The sequence below is a fragment of the Lathyrus oleraceus genome, chromosome 5 (genome assembly GCF_024323335.1).
Source record: "Lathyrus oleraceus cultivar Zhongwan6 chromosome 5, CAAS_Psat_ZW6_1.0, whole genome shotgun sequence".
Lineage (NCBI taxonomy): Eukaryota > Viridiplantae > Streptophyta > Magnoliopsida > Fabales > Fabaceae > Lathyrus > Lathyrus oleraceus.
The window spans coordinates 359,171,710-359,187,164 of NC_066583.1; the positions used below are offsets into that span (position 1 = coordinate 359,171,710).

The 15,455-nt window shown below is 37.9% G+C and overlaps 1 protein-coding gene across 1 annotated transcript; it reads right to left on the bottom strand.

Annotated features, from left to right (window-relative positions):
- Positions 1-12,546: 12,546 nt before the first annotated feature.
- LOC127080688 (uncharacterized) lies at positions 12,547-13,317 on the bottom strand. Its single transcript, XM_051020997.1, has one exon. It carries the CDS (start codon positions 13,315-13,317, stop codon positions 12,547-12,549), a length of 771 nt encoding a protein of 256 aa, XP_050876954.1.
- Positions 13,318-15,455: the final 2,138 nt, after the last annotated feature.

Here is a 15,455-nt window from a genome sequence, read left to right on the forward strand (position 1 = left end):
CCAGTGGGTTCCATATCTTATGGGTCCACTCGGCTCTACAGGGTTTTCTAATCAATATCCAACTTAAGTCAACAAGGGAAAGAAGACTTAAGTGCTAGGGAACTAACTCGCAATGTATGGAAACATGCTCATGAGTTCTCACAACTTGAAATAAGATCATTATTCAGATTCACGAAACATCAATCCCTGAGCGGACCTACGTCTAAGGCAAGCCAGTTCATGCATGCTCGTATGATTCGACTTTTCCGGTGGATATCGGGTCCTCTCTGAGTTCCAAACTCAATCCAAGCGACTATCACCCGTATGGGACTCTAACCCACTTAGGGTATCTTTCACCGTATGGGACTCTAACCCACTTAGGTGTCCACCTTTCCCCCATGTCCGCCATGGTTGGGGCTCAAACCCAATTGAGACACGAATCATTGGTATCACATCCTATTGTTTACTCATCTAAGCATATCAAATAGGGATGTACACCACCAAGGGAAAAACATTCTGAATACATGATCGGTTCCATAAAGCATAACAAGATTCATCAATCACTGGTGACTTCATTCACCGATATACAAACAATAACACTACATGTTCCATACAAGTGTCTCACCCTCAACTATAGCAACCATTCATTTACGACCTCCGCATAAGCATTGCACGAATGAATGTTGCCTTCTAATGTTATCTAAGTTATAAGTATAACTTATGGCCTAATAATGGTCACTAGGTTAACTAACTAGGTTCTATATGTAATTCTCACATTTAACATTGATTCAATACAAGTATAACATAAAAGATGGAATGCACTTAGAAACATTAAAGAAATGAATTTTGGAGTTTTTGGTATAAGCCAATCGATTGGTTGAGGAAGCCCAATTGATTGGTCCATCTCACATTTCTGTTTTTCAAAGAATATAGAGGATCAATCGATTGATCCTCAGTGTCAATCGATTGGCACCTGAAAAATCTCCAATTTTCCAAAACAGAAAGTTTGTGCAATCGATTGGAGTCCCCTGTCAACCGATTGGTCCTGAAAAAAATTCCTTTTCTTCAAAATAGAAAGTTTGTGGAATCGATTGGAGCTAAGGACCAATCGATTGGTCCCAACCCATTTCCACTTTTTTCACACACAAAAACTCCATTTCCTCTGTACCACAAAATGGTCTTCAACCTGCATAATGTTTACTTCACTTCTAACTACCAATCTCTTGACATAAACATCACAACACATCAACAAACTCCCTAACAACAACCACAACATTATATCACAAGAATCCAACAAATACAAGAACACACATAGAAACAACATCAATGAAGATTCACATGATTCATGGATAAACTCATCATAATATCATCTATCTTACTATCAATTTCAAGATTTATCAACCCTAACCTCTAAATCTAGAGTTCTACCTAGAACCCACCTTAAGAAATGGAAGAGGGGGTTGAAGAAGATGATGAGATGAGATGGTGATGAAGTGATGATGATGGATTCCAAGCTTTTCTTTCTCCTTCTTCTCTCCACTAGCTTGTTTCCTCTTCTTCCCTTGAGCTACTAGACCATTTGACCCATTATTAGTGTTACCAAAATGTCCCAATTAATAAAAGGTCAATCCCAATAAATATTAATTAAGTTAATTTGAACTCATTATTTACTCTATTTATCCCAATTGATAACTTTTAGAGCACATAGGAACTCAATTGATCTCAATTAATAGGAATTAGAGTATTAAAGGAAATATGGGGTATTACATCCCCCCCTTAAATAAAAATTCATCCTCGAATTTAAATATTACCTGGAAGAGATGAGGGTAAACTTCTCGCATTTCTTATTCCAGTTCCCAGGTAGCATCGCCCGGATGTGATTGATCCCACTGGACCTTAACAAGAGGGATCTCCTTATTCCTCAATACCTTAATTTCTTGTCTTGTAATGCGACTTGGTAGAGGTTCGAAAGTTAGGTCTGTTTCTACTTTTATTGAATCTGGAAGAATAGGTTGAAGAGAATCTGGAATGAACTTTCGAAGTTGAGATAGGTGAAAAACGTCATGCATTTCTGATAGAGAAGGTGGTAAGGCTAATTTATAGTCTACTTCTCCAATCCTCTCTATAATCTGGTATGGCCCTACGTATCTCGTACTTAGCTTCCATGACTTAAACGGTCCATTCAGTCTCAATCTTGGAGTCATCTTCAGAAATACATGATCACCTTCATCAAATTCTAATGGTCTTCTTCTGTGATTTGCATAGCTCTTTTTGCGATCTTGTGCTTTTTTATCTTGTCACGAACCATCCTTATTTTTTCCGTAGTCTCTTGAATAATCTCCGGTCCTAAGATTCTTTCTTCACCAACTTTCGTCCAACACAAAGGTGTTCTACATTTCCGTCCATACAAGGCTTCATAAGGATCCATCCCGATACGTGCATGGTAACTGTTGTTGTATGCGAAGTCAATCAATGGTAAGAGCTCCTTCCAATTTCCTCCATTTTCAAGTACACAAGCTCTTTACATATCCTCCAATGTTTGTATCGTCCTCTCAGTTTGACCATCCGTTTGAGGATGATTAGATGTACTCAAACACAACTTCAATCCCATAGCTTGTTGGAATTCCTTCAAAAATCTTGAAGTAAACTTTGGGTCTCTATCGGACACAATACTAGTTGGAACACCATGCAGTCTCACGATTTCTGAAATGAACAATCGTGCAAGATGACTTGTCTTGTAATTAGTCTTCATGGACAAGAAGTGCACAGACTTAGTTAACCGATCCACAATCACCCAAATTGAATCATAACCACCTTGGGTCCGAGGTAACCCTACTGCAAAATCCATGGAGATACTATCCCATTTCCAAACTGGAATCTCTAAAGGTCGCAATAAACCACCTGGCTTCTGATGTTCGATCTTTACATGCTGGGACACTATGCATTCCGACATATACTCTGCAATATCCTTTTTCATTCCAGGCCACCAGTAGTCTTTCTTTAAATCTTAATACATCTTTGATGAACCTAGATGTATGGTAAACGCCCCATTGTGGGCTTCCTCTAAAACTTTTCTTTTCAGTTCTGCGTAATTCGGAACACAAATCCTTTGATTAAAAATAACAACTCCATCTGGTGATTGAGCGAAACCTGGTTGAGTCGACATCTCTTGCAACTTCTCATCTATCATTTGTCCTTGCTGGATTTCTTCCTTTAGGTTAGAAGTAACATTCAAATTTCCCATTATCACACCATCCTGCATCCAATTAAATTGAAGGTTAAGATCTCAGAACTTTTCCAACAATGCGTATTCTAACATCATTAACTCAGCTTTATGCATCTCTTTTCGACTTAAGGCATCTGCAACCTTATTCACCTTCCCTGGGTGATACTTAAGCTCAAAATCAAAGTCTTTCAAATACTCCATCCATATCCTCTGTCTCATGTTCAACTCTTTCTGGTCAAATAGGTATTTCAAACTCTTATTGTCACTAAACATCTCAAAACGTACTCCATACAAGTAATGTCGCAACACCTTCAATATAAAAATAACAACAGCTAATTCAAGATCGTGAGTTGGATAGTTCTCTTCATGAGTCTTCAACTAACGAGAGGCATATGCTACAACCTGACCATTCTGCATTAACACCCCCTCATAATCCCTTCTTAGAGGCATCACAAAATACTTCATAAGACTTACTAGGATCAGGGAGGTTTAAAACAGGAGCAGTTGTTAGGTTTTCCTTCAAACTCATGAAACTCTGCTCACACTTAGAATCCCATTTAAAAGAAATTTCCTTTCGAGTAAGTCTAGTCATTGGTAAAGCTATCTGCAAAAAAAACCCTTTATAAATCTTTGATAGTAACCTACCAAACCCAAGAAACTTCAAACTTCGGAAGCATTCTTCGGTCTTTCCCAATTAATAACTGCTTCGAATTTAGATGGATCTACTGATACTCCTCCTTGTGATATTACATGACCAAGAAGCTTCACTTCGTCCGTCCAAAATTCACACTTAGTTAACTTGGAAAAAAGTTGCTTCTCTTGCAGTACTGATAGAACAGTCCTTAGATGTTCTTCGTGCTCTTGTGGAGTACGAGAATAAAGAAGAATGTCATCAATAAAGATCACCATGAATTGTGTGGAGACATGACTGCTCAGATATTTTGATGACGACAAACCTTGCTTCATAGCTCAAGTCGGATAACAAAAAGATTGATCAAGGTTTAAAGCTCACGTATGAAGTTTCCATCAAATGATCAAGTCTCGGTAAATCACATGAAGATTCGGCTTTCACATGGATTAAGGTAACACTTGAACTCTAGATAGTTATACAAGTGTTCACAACATGTTGCATTCATATCATAATCATTAAAAATAGTTTTATGCATCATCAAACCACCACACTTCATTTTTTAAAGGTATTTTTTAAAACTGTGTTAGAGTAACCGGTTATCAATATATGAGTAACCGATTACTCTGTGTAATTTTCAAATATTTTTTAAACGTTGGAACCATGTAACCGGTTATCCTATTTGTAGTAACCGGTTACCTCAAGCAAAATTCAAATTATTTGTAACGTTGAATGCATGTAACCGGTTACCCTATTTTAGGTAACCGATTACCACTGATCCAGAATGAAAAATACTTGCATCGTTTCATGAAAACTCCTATGGTCTCTTCATCATGAAACATGGCATCTTTTGGATTATTGCATTCATCTGAGGAGGTGTATTAGACATTATATAAACATAATTTTTCAGATTTCAAAATCACCTCCTTGCAAAATTTTAAATCATTTTACACACATTCTCTCAAACTTTCTAAGTGTTCATCCAAACTTCCTTAAAAGTGAAACCTTGCACAAACTGTCATTTTCTGCATTATAGTTTCATTTCATACCAAGAACACTTGTGTAATTACTGTGAGATTTGAGTGTTACACAGGAGAAGATCAACTATTTAATTGATATACTTCAATTCTCATCTATTTCATCTTATACAAATTATTCAGAATTATATTCTTTGATTATAACTTATTCTTAGGATTGTTAAGGATAAGTTTGTAAGGTTTATCCTTGTTATCCGGTGTGTGGTTACAAGAGGTCCATTTGTGAGAAATTGAGTCTCGTTTGGACTTTAAACAGTGTAAATCCAAGAGGATTGTTCTTGGTGTGTTAGAATAGATAGAAAGACCTTAAGGTGTCTTGTCTAGGAATCTAACATTTTAGTGAATTTCTCTTTCGTGTTGAAAGGGGAGTGGAGTACTCTCAATCTGTGAGGGGAACCACTATAAATCTCTGTGTCATTTACTTTCCGCTCTTTACCGCTTTTACATCACTTAAGCAACTCAGAAAGTAGAAGTCATAAACCGTCAAAAATCCGGAAAATACTCTAAGTGCCTCATTCACCCCCCCCCCTCTAAGGCACTCTTTAAACTTACAAGGCCACATAAAGCCGGAATGTCCTAAACTTTCAAAGAAAGGAGGATTCAAGAGCAAGAAGGACTTCAGGAATAAAAAGGCATATCTTGCATGGGAGGATAATGAAATTAGCTCTTCATTTGGATCGGATAGCGAGGAATGTGCAAACTTGGCACTAATGGCTTCACATCATTCTGATGATGAAGAAGAGGTATGCTTGAAGGCCACAACAAATCTTTGGTATTTGGATAGTGGATGCTCCAAGCATATGATCGGTGATGTGCACAAATTTTCAGATCTAAAGCTTAAGGCCAGGGTTATGTTACTTATGGAGATAACAACAAAGGAAGAATTCTTGGCATAGGCAAAGTAGGTGCACCAAATTTCATATCCATCGAAGATGTGCTATATGTCGAAGGACTAAAGCACAATCTCTTAAGCATAAGCCAACTTTGTGACAAAGGATTCAAAATAAGGTTCACAAAAGATGAATGCTTAATTGAAGACGAAATCACACAAGCGGTAATGCTTATAGGTAAGTGAATTAATAATATTTTCATGATTTCCCTTGACGATGTTTCTTTGAAGGTTAAATGTCTTGTGGCAAATAACAACGACTCATGGTTATGGCATAAGAGATATGCTCACATTCACATGGAGCACTTGAATAAGTTAGTAAAGCATGACCTTGTCATTGGATTGCCAAAGATAAAATTCATCAAAGATAGGCTTTGCGATGCATGTCAAAAGGGGAAGCAGACCAAGTCAACTTTCACATCCAAAAATGTGGTGTCCACTTCTAGGCCACTACAACTGTTACACATGGACTTATTTGGTCCATCAAGAACAAGAAGCTTCGGAGGTAACTTATATGCCTTAGTTATTGTTGATGATTATTCTAGATACACTTGGACTTTCTTTTTAGTGCAGAAAAGTGACGCATTCAAAGCATTCAAAAAGTATGCAAAACAGATTCAAAATGAGAAATCATTAACAATTGCCTCCATAAGAAGCGATCATGGTGGAGAATTCCAGAATACCTCCTTTGAAGATTTTTGCGAAGATCAAGGAATATTTCACAACTTCTCGGCTCCAAGAACTCCACAACAAAATGGAGTAGTCGAAAGAAAGAATAGGTCATTGGTGGAACTTGCAAGAACAATGCTTAGCGACTCAAATCTTCCTAAGTTTTTTTGGGCAGATGCGGTTAGCACGGCATGTTTTATAAGCAACAAAGTTAACATAAGACCTATCCTAAAGAAGACTCCATATGAACTCTTCAAAGGAAGGAAACCCAACATCTCTTTCTTTCACATCTTTGGATGCAAGTGTTTTGTCCTAAACAATGACAAAGACAACCTTTGTAAGTTCGACGAAAAATCGGATGAAGGTATTTTTCTCGGTTATTCTCTTACAAGTAAGGCATACATAATTTATAATAAAATAATTTTAAATATAGAAGAATCTATGCATGTTATGTTTGATGAATCTAACCCCTCGAAAGAGGAAATTGTTGTTTGTGATGATGATAATGATTTTGTAGAAATTCCTGGAGAAGATACTTCAAACAAGGATAAAGAAGCACCGATTCAAAAAGAGTCAAATGAAAATGATCTACCTAAGGAATGGAGAACTCATAAAGATCATCCCATTGACAAAGTAATTGGTGACATTAGTCAAGGCGTTGCTACAAGATTGAATCTCAAGGATGCATGCTTAAACATGGCGTTCGTTTCTCAAATAGAACCTTCCAAAATTGATGAAGATTTAGAAGATGATCAATGGATTGTTTCTATGCAAGAAGAATTAAACCAATTCGAGAGAAATCAAGTTTGGGAACTTGTTCCTAGACCAAGTGGTAAGCACATCATTGGAACAAGATGGGTATTTAAGAACAAGCTTGATGAGAATGGAATAATTGTTCGAAACAAAGCAAGATTGGTCGCTCAAGGGTATAATCAAGAAGAAGGAATCGACTTTGAAGAAACTTTCGCTCATGTTGCAAGGTTAGAAGCTATTCGTTTATTACTTGCTTACGCATGTTCAATGAATTTTCAGCTTTTCCAAATGGACGTCAAAAGCGCCTTCCTAAACGGCTACATCAACGGAGAAGTCTATGTCAAACAACCCCCGGGCTTTGAATACTTCAAGCATCCTTCACATGTATACAAACTGAAGAAAGCTCTCTATGGATTAAAACAAGCACCAAGGGCGTGGTATGATCGTCTAAGCAATTTTATGTGTGAAAAAGGCTTTGAAAAAGGCAAAGTAGACAAGACTTTATTCATCAAGAAGATAAAAGGGAATACCTTACTTGTACAAGTCTACGTAGACGACATAATCTTTAGTTCATCCAACAAAGAACTATGTGAAGAATTTGTGTTGATAATGAAAGGTGAATTTGAAATGTCTATGACGGGGAAGATGAACTACTTCCTTGGATTGCAAATCAAGCAACTAAAAGATGGAATTTTTATCAACCAATCAAAGTACTACAAAGAACTGTTAAAGATATTTGACATGGATGGGTGTAAAGCAATGTCAACACCAATGGGCTCTGGAACTTATGTTGATCAAGACGAATCGGGTGTGTCAATTGATATCACGAAGTATCGAGGTATGATTGGTTCTTTATTATATTTGACGGCAAGCCGTCCTGACATAATGTTTAGTGTGTGTTTATGTGCTCGATTCCAAGCAAATCCTGAGGAGTCACATCTCACGGAGGTCAAGAGAATCATGAAGTACCTCAAGGGAACAACCAACGTTGGATTATGGTATCCTAAAGGTAGTGTTTGTGAGTTAATTGGTTATTCTGACGCGGATTATGCAGGTTGTAAAACAGATAGAAAAAGTACTAGTGGAACATGTCACATCCTTGGTAATGCTCTAGTCTCATGGTCCTGTAAGAAACAAGCATGTGTTGCTCTTAGTACGGCTGAAGCAAAATACATAGCAGCAGGCAGTTGTTGTGCCCAGAATCTTTGGCTAAAGCAACAATTAAGTGACTATGGAATCGATCTTGGATGCATACCACTCCGATGCGACAACACAAGTGCGATTAATATCACAAAAAATCCAATCATGCACTCAAGGACCAAACACATAGACATTCGACACCATTTCCTCTGTGATCATGTGCTTAAGGGCAATGTCGAAGTTACCTTTGTCGATACTCATAATCAACTGGCGGATATCTTCACAAAGCCGCTCGCAAAAGAACTATTTTATAAGATTCGAAGAGAACTTGGCATTCTGGATGAAGGTGACATATAACTATTTCAAAATTATTACATAAGGCCAAGGTACACAAGTTCTCAATCCTTCTTAATGTTTGTGAAATTTTTTGTGTATATGTGCTTTTTGCCACTGTGTAACCGGTTACTTCACTTTGGATAATCGGTTACCATGCTCTTTTTTACCTATTTTTCTTAAATTTCATTCGGTGTAACCGGTTACTCACATTTGGATAACCATTTACCCTGTTGTTTTCTGTGTAAATATCACGTTTTCCTCACTGTGTAACCGGTTACCCCATTTTGGATAACCGATTACCCTACATGTTTTCAGTTTTCACACATATTTTCCTCACTGTGTAACCGGTTACTCCCCATTGAGTAAAGATTAACACTGCTCTCACCAGAATTTTAAAAAAAAAGAAAAAGAATACACGTGACCTTTATATATATATATATATATGCTAAATGTTTAAGTGTTATTTTCTTTCAATTGTTTAATCACTTCACACATTCAGCTCTCTCTATCTCCAACCTTTATCTTCCTTTCCAAAACCCTCCTTCTCCCTTCCAAAACCCTAGCTCCATTATCACTCACCCAAAGTTACTTATCCCACTATATATCTTTCAGCTCATCATACTCCATTTTCAACCAATTCAGAAAACCCTTTCCTAAACCCTAACCTTCAAAATCTCCATGGCTCCTAGGGGAAGAAGAAAATGGGTGAAGAATCCTCTCATCAAGAACACCAAGCTGGAAGTGTTAAGTCTCGACGCTTAAGCTATGATGTCCGGACTCGAACCCTCATGCCGGTAAAGTACGTTAAATTTCAAGACTTTCCTTCGCACAGTTTTAATTTTGAAACATTGTTGCGTAACTCTGGTGTAAACAAAGTAGTTTCGGATATAGGAGATTACTACCCAGATTTGATTAGAGAATTCTACTCCTCCATTAAGTTTGGCACTGATGATTTTGGAGATTTGGAGTTTTGGGCAAAGGTGAAGAATGTGGAAATTTCTATGGATATTCCTTCACTAGGACAGTGTCTTGGAATACCTTCGAACGGACATATATTTCATCATGGCCTCGAACCTGACCATGCTGCTTGGGAAAACTATAATAGCCTGGAATATTTTGTGTCCATCTCTAGAGGTACTCAGGCCAACCTCATGAGCCGGCAACGCTCAGAATCTTCAAGAGTTGTAACACAGGCAAATATGATGTCGGTAAGCGATAGGATGCTCCATTTCGTCCTCGCATATGTGCTGGTACCTAAACACTCTAATCACTCTCAAGTTAGTGAACTTGAGTTACAGTTGATTAGGGCCATGAAGTTGAATCTAAAGATTAACTGGTCATACGTCATTTACTACCACATGATGCATCAACTTTCCTTGAGTGGTGGACTTCCTTATGGCCGCTTTGTTTCTAGAATCCTTGAATTCTCGGGTGTTCCGCTTCAGAGGGAACCTAAAACCTCCATGTCTGTCAGAAACAGTGAAATAAACGAGGTAACCATCACGAAGAATACCGGGATTGTTATTGGTCCTAATGGAGTATATCAATACAAAGACTCAGTCACCCCCGCTGCTCCTCCAACCAATCAAGAAGGTGATATTTCAAATGCAAGGCTATATGATAAAATGCTTTCTATTGAGACCATTATGCACCACAACCACCGGGTGACTCAGCGTGGCATCAAGTCCCTCAGAAAACTTTTCCTATCCTTAAATCGCCATCCTAACTCGAGTGAAGAAGGTATGGAGGAAAGTGCTGATGAAGACGAGGATGAAGAGGATGAAGAAGATGAAATGTCGGAAAGTGATTAAACTTGTTTTCTTGTTGTTCTGTTGTTTTGTTGTTTCACTAGTTTATGTTTGTTTTTTTTTAATGTCCGTATCATTCTAATTCTATGTTCAGAACGTGCTACAAATATGGGTTTATCTTATGGTTGAAGTTTGTTATGTGGTATGTGATGTTTAGACTATTATGAATGCTTGCTTGACTGTCTTATCTCTTGTGTCACCATTTTTGTTAATGACAAAGGGGGAGAAGAAGAGAAATTATGATTTCTATGATATTTTCTTGCTGGTTGTATTTCTCTAACGAAAATGCAGAATTCAAAGACTCCTTAATTCTTCAATTAAGGGGGAGCATAGTTTAAGGGGGAGTTGTTGATAGAGAAACACCACAGGATCATATTTTCATGGTTTTTGGGTTGTCATCATAAAAAAGGGGGAGATTGTGGAGACATGACTGCTCAGATATTTTGATGACGACAAGCCTTGCTTCATAGCTCAAGTCGGATTAACAAAAATATTGATCAAGGTTTAAAGCTCACGTATGAAGTTTCCATCAAATGATCAAGTCTCGGTAAATCACATGAATATTCGGCTTTCACATGCATTAAGGTAACGCTTGAACTCTAGATAGTTATACAAGTGTTCACAACATGTTGCATTCATATCATAATCATTAAAAATAGTTTTATGCATCATCAAACCACCACACTTCATTTTTTAAAGGTATTTTTCAAAACTGTGTTAGAGTAACCGGTTATCAATATATGAGTAACCGATTACTCTGTGTAATTTTCAAATATTTTTTAAACGTTGGAACCATGTAACCGGTTATCCTATTTGTAGTAACCGGTTACCTCAAACAAAATTCAAATTATTTGTAACGTTGAATGCATGTAACCGGTTACCCTATTTTAGGTAACCGATTACCACTGATCCAGAATGAAAAATACTTGCATCATTTCATGAAAACTCCTATGGTCTCTTCATCATGAAACATGGCATCTTTTGGATTATTGCATTCATCTGAGGAGGTGTATTAGACATTATATAAACATAATTTTTCAGATTTCAAAATCACCTCCTTGCAAAATTTTAAATCATTTTACACACATTCTCTCAAACTTTCTAAGTGTTCATCCAAACTTCCTTAAAAGTGAAACCTTGCACAAACTGTCATTTTCTGCATTATAGTTTCATTTCATACCAAGAACACTTGTGTAATTACTGTGAGATTTGAGTGTTACACAGGAGAAGATCAACTATTTAATTGATATACTTCAATTCTCATCTATTTCATCTTATACAAATTATTCAGAATTATATTCTTTGATTATAACTTATTCTTAGGATTGTTAAGGATAAGTTTGTAAGGTTTATCCTTGTTATCCGGTGTGTGGTTACAAGAGGTCCATTTGTGAGAAATTGAGTCTCGTTTGGACTTTAAACAGTGTAAATCCAAGAGGATTGTTCTTGGTGTGTTAGAATAGATAGAAAGACCTTAAGGTGTCTTGTCTAGGAATCTAACATTTTAGTGAATTTCTCTTTCGTGTTGAAAGGGGAGTGGAGTACTCTCAATCTGTGAGGGGAACCACTATAAATCTCTGTGTCATTTACTTTCCGCTCTTTACCGCTTTTACATCACTTAAGCAACTCAGAAAGTAGAAGTCATAAACCGTCAAAAATCCGGAAAATACTCTAAGTGCCTCATTCACCCCTCCCCCCCCCCCCTCTAAGGCACTCTTTAAACTTACAAATTGGTCCAAGTAAGGTTGAAATATTTGATTCATATAGTCCATGAAAACAGCAGGGGCATTCGTCACACCAAAAGGCATTACAAGAAACTCATAATGGCCATATCGGGTTCTAAATATGGTATTTGGTACATCCGAATTCTTAACTCTAATTTGATGATAGTCCGATCGTAAATCAATCTTCGAGAACACACAGGCTCCTTTCAACTGATCTAGCAAATCGTTTATCCTTAGCAGGGGGTGCTTGTTCTTAATAATGACTTTATTCAACTGGCGATAATCAATACACAACCGAATACTATCATCCTTCTTCTTCACTAATAACAACGGAGCTCCCTATGGTGATACACTAGGTCAGATGAAGTGCGTGGTTAATAACTCTTCCAATTGATCCTTCAACTCTCTCAACTCGAGTGGTGCCATACGATACGGAGAAATGGAGATTGGAGCCGTCTGGGGTATCAGATCAATAGAGAATTCCACTTCCCTTTCTGGAGGAAGAGAAGTGACATCCTCAGGGAAAACTTCTGGAAACTCACAAACGATAGGATTTTGTGTAACATTCAGATTGTCGCTAGGTTCCTTAGTGAGAACCAAGAGAACTGACTTTTCCTTCTCAAATAAGAAACTAACCATGCCAACTGTACCTTCCAAGATAGTAGTTAATACATCCTTTGGATTAGCTTCACTAGATGGAATGGTAATCAACTTCTCTTCACATCCAATAAACACTGAATTGGCGGAAAGCCAATCCATACCTAAAACCACATCAACCTTCTTAAGTGGTAAACAAATAAGATCAATCTGGAAAATTATACCATTCACCGAGAGCGAACAATTTTCATAAACTAACGGTGTCTCAACTACATCATCCATGGCGGTAGTAACCACCATAGGAGGATACAAAGGAATTGCTTGCAGTTCAAGACTCTTAATATAATGAATTGATACAAAAGAGTGTGTTTCTCCATAATCAAACAATACAAAACAAGGATGATCATTGACGAGATACGTACCAGCAATCAAAGCATTGTTGCTCTTAGCCTTCCTTGCATCCAAAGTATAAACTCGACCAGTGTTCCTCCCTTGCATCTGATTCTTATTCTGAGGGCAATCCCTAGCCATGTGTCCCTCCCTCTGACAAGTAAAACACTTAATTCCACTTCTGGCACATCTTCCAAAATGAGACTTCTTACATACTTGACATTGCGGAGGATGGTTAGGTCTTGTATGCTGCACTTGTTTTCCCTTGAAAGCTTGAGGCCTAGGCCTAAATTGGTTACCCAGCCTTCCCTAGTCCTTCTGTCTAATCCTACACCGATCCCTTTCTTCTTGAACTTTCTTCAAACGGTTCTCAGCCACCTAGCATTTCCTTAGCAATTCAGCATAAGTAGTGAATTCCCTTTGAGAAACACTATGAGAAATTTTACCTCTTAGACCAAAAAGGAATTGATCGATCTTCCACTTCTCATCTGGTGCGTACTCAGCCTGTCTAGAATAAGTAGCCATATCTTTGAACTTTTCAGCTTACATAGCCACTGACATAGTACCCTTTCTAAGCTGCTGAAACTCAAATTCTTTCTGGGTCCTCAAAGAGTTAGGAAAATACTTATCCAGAAAAGTAGTCTTAAAATTCTCCCAATCCCTAGGTACTCCTTGATTGGTCATAAGAGTTGAAGCACTTTCCCACCACCTCACAGCAAGACCCTTCATCATGTGAGAGGTAAACACAACTTTATTCTCTTCACTACAATGCACTATGTGAAAAATCCTCTCCATGTTGGTTACCCACTCATGAGCCTTCACAGGATTTAATCCACCATGAAACTCAGGAGGATTCATGCGAAAGAAATATCGGAAACTATCACCTGAAGCTTCTTGTGGAACCCCTTGAGGATGAAGACCACCATTCAACTGTTGCATCATCTAATGCATGAATTGGTTCTGTTGCTGCTGCATTTGTTGCACAAACTGAGGCCATTGAAAACCTTCACTACCACTTGGCAGTTCAGAGTCTGAATTCTAAGTTCTAGGTCTACCATGACCTATGCGTCTGTCAGCCTTGATCCTGAATGTCATACAAATAGAATTAAGTTGATCATGGTCAATACTATGAATATAACACCAAGGACAATGATGACAACCCACATATGAGGCAGAAGGAATACTTATAATATCTCATGGCTAAGTCGAGGATACGACCTGCTCTGATACCAATTGTAACACCCACATATAATATAAGTCTAGAATGTATATTATACATGGTGTAATATTGGTAATGAAATACATAAGCGCCTAGAGGAAACAGTGTACATATTACATGCCCAAAAGAAAACACTACATGACACAAAATATACACAAAGGTGCCCAAAATAAAACTAGGAGCTAAATCATTGTAGAATGATCTCAAAAATATCTACACAGCGGAGAAGCCATCCAAAACATCAGGTAAGCAAGACATCACTCTACCTTGTCCTTACTCTTCGCCAAATCGGAATTACCTGAAAAATAATCAACAATATGGGGTGAGATAATAATCTCAGTGGGTTCCCTATCTTATGGATCCACTCGGCTCTACAGGGTTTTCTAATCAATATCCAACTTAAGTCAACAAGGGAAAGAAGACTTAAGTGCTGGGGAACTAACTCGCAATGTATGGAAACATGCTCATGAGTTCTCACAACTCGAAATAAGATCACTATTCAGATTCACGAAACATCAATCCCTGAGCGGACCTACGTCTAGGGCAAGCCCATTTTACGCATGCTCATATGATTCGACTTTCGTGGTGGATATCAGGTCGTCTATGAGTTCCAAACTCAATCCAAGCGGCCGTCACCCGTATGGGACTCTAACCCACTTAGGGTATCTTTCACCGTATGGGACTCTAACCCACTTAGGTGTCCACCTTTCCCTCATGTCCGCCATGGTTGGGGCTTAAACCCAATTGAGGCACAAATCATTGGTATCACATCCTATTGATTACTCATCTAAGCATATCAAATAGAGATGTACACCACCAAGGGAAAAACATTCTGAATACATGATTGGTTCCAAAAAGCATAAAAAGATTCATCAATCACTGGTAACTTCATTCACCGATATACAAATAATACCACTACATGTTCCATACAAACGTCTCACCCTTAACTATAGCAACCATTCATTTACAACCTCCGCATAAGCATTGCACGAATGAATGTCGCCTTCTAATGTTATCTAAGTTGTAAGTCTAACTTATGGCCTAAGAATGGTCACTAGGT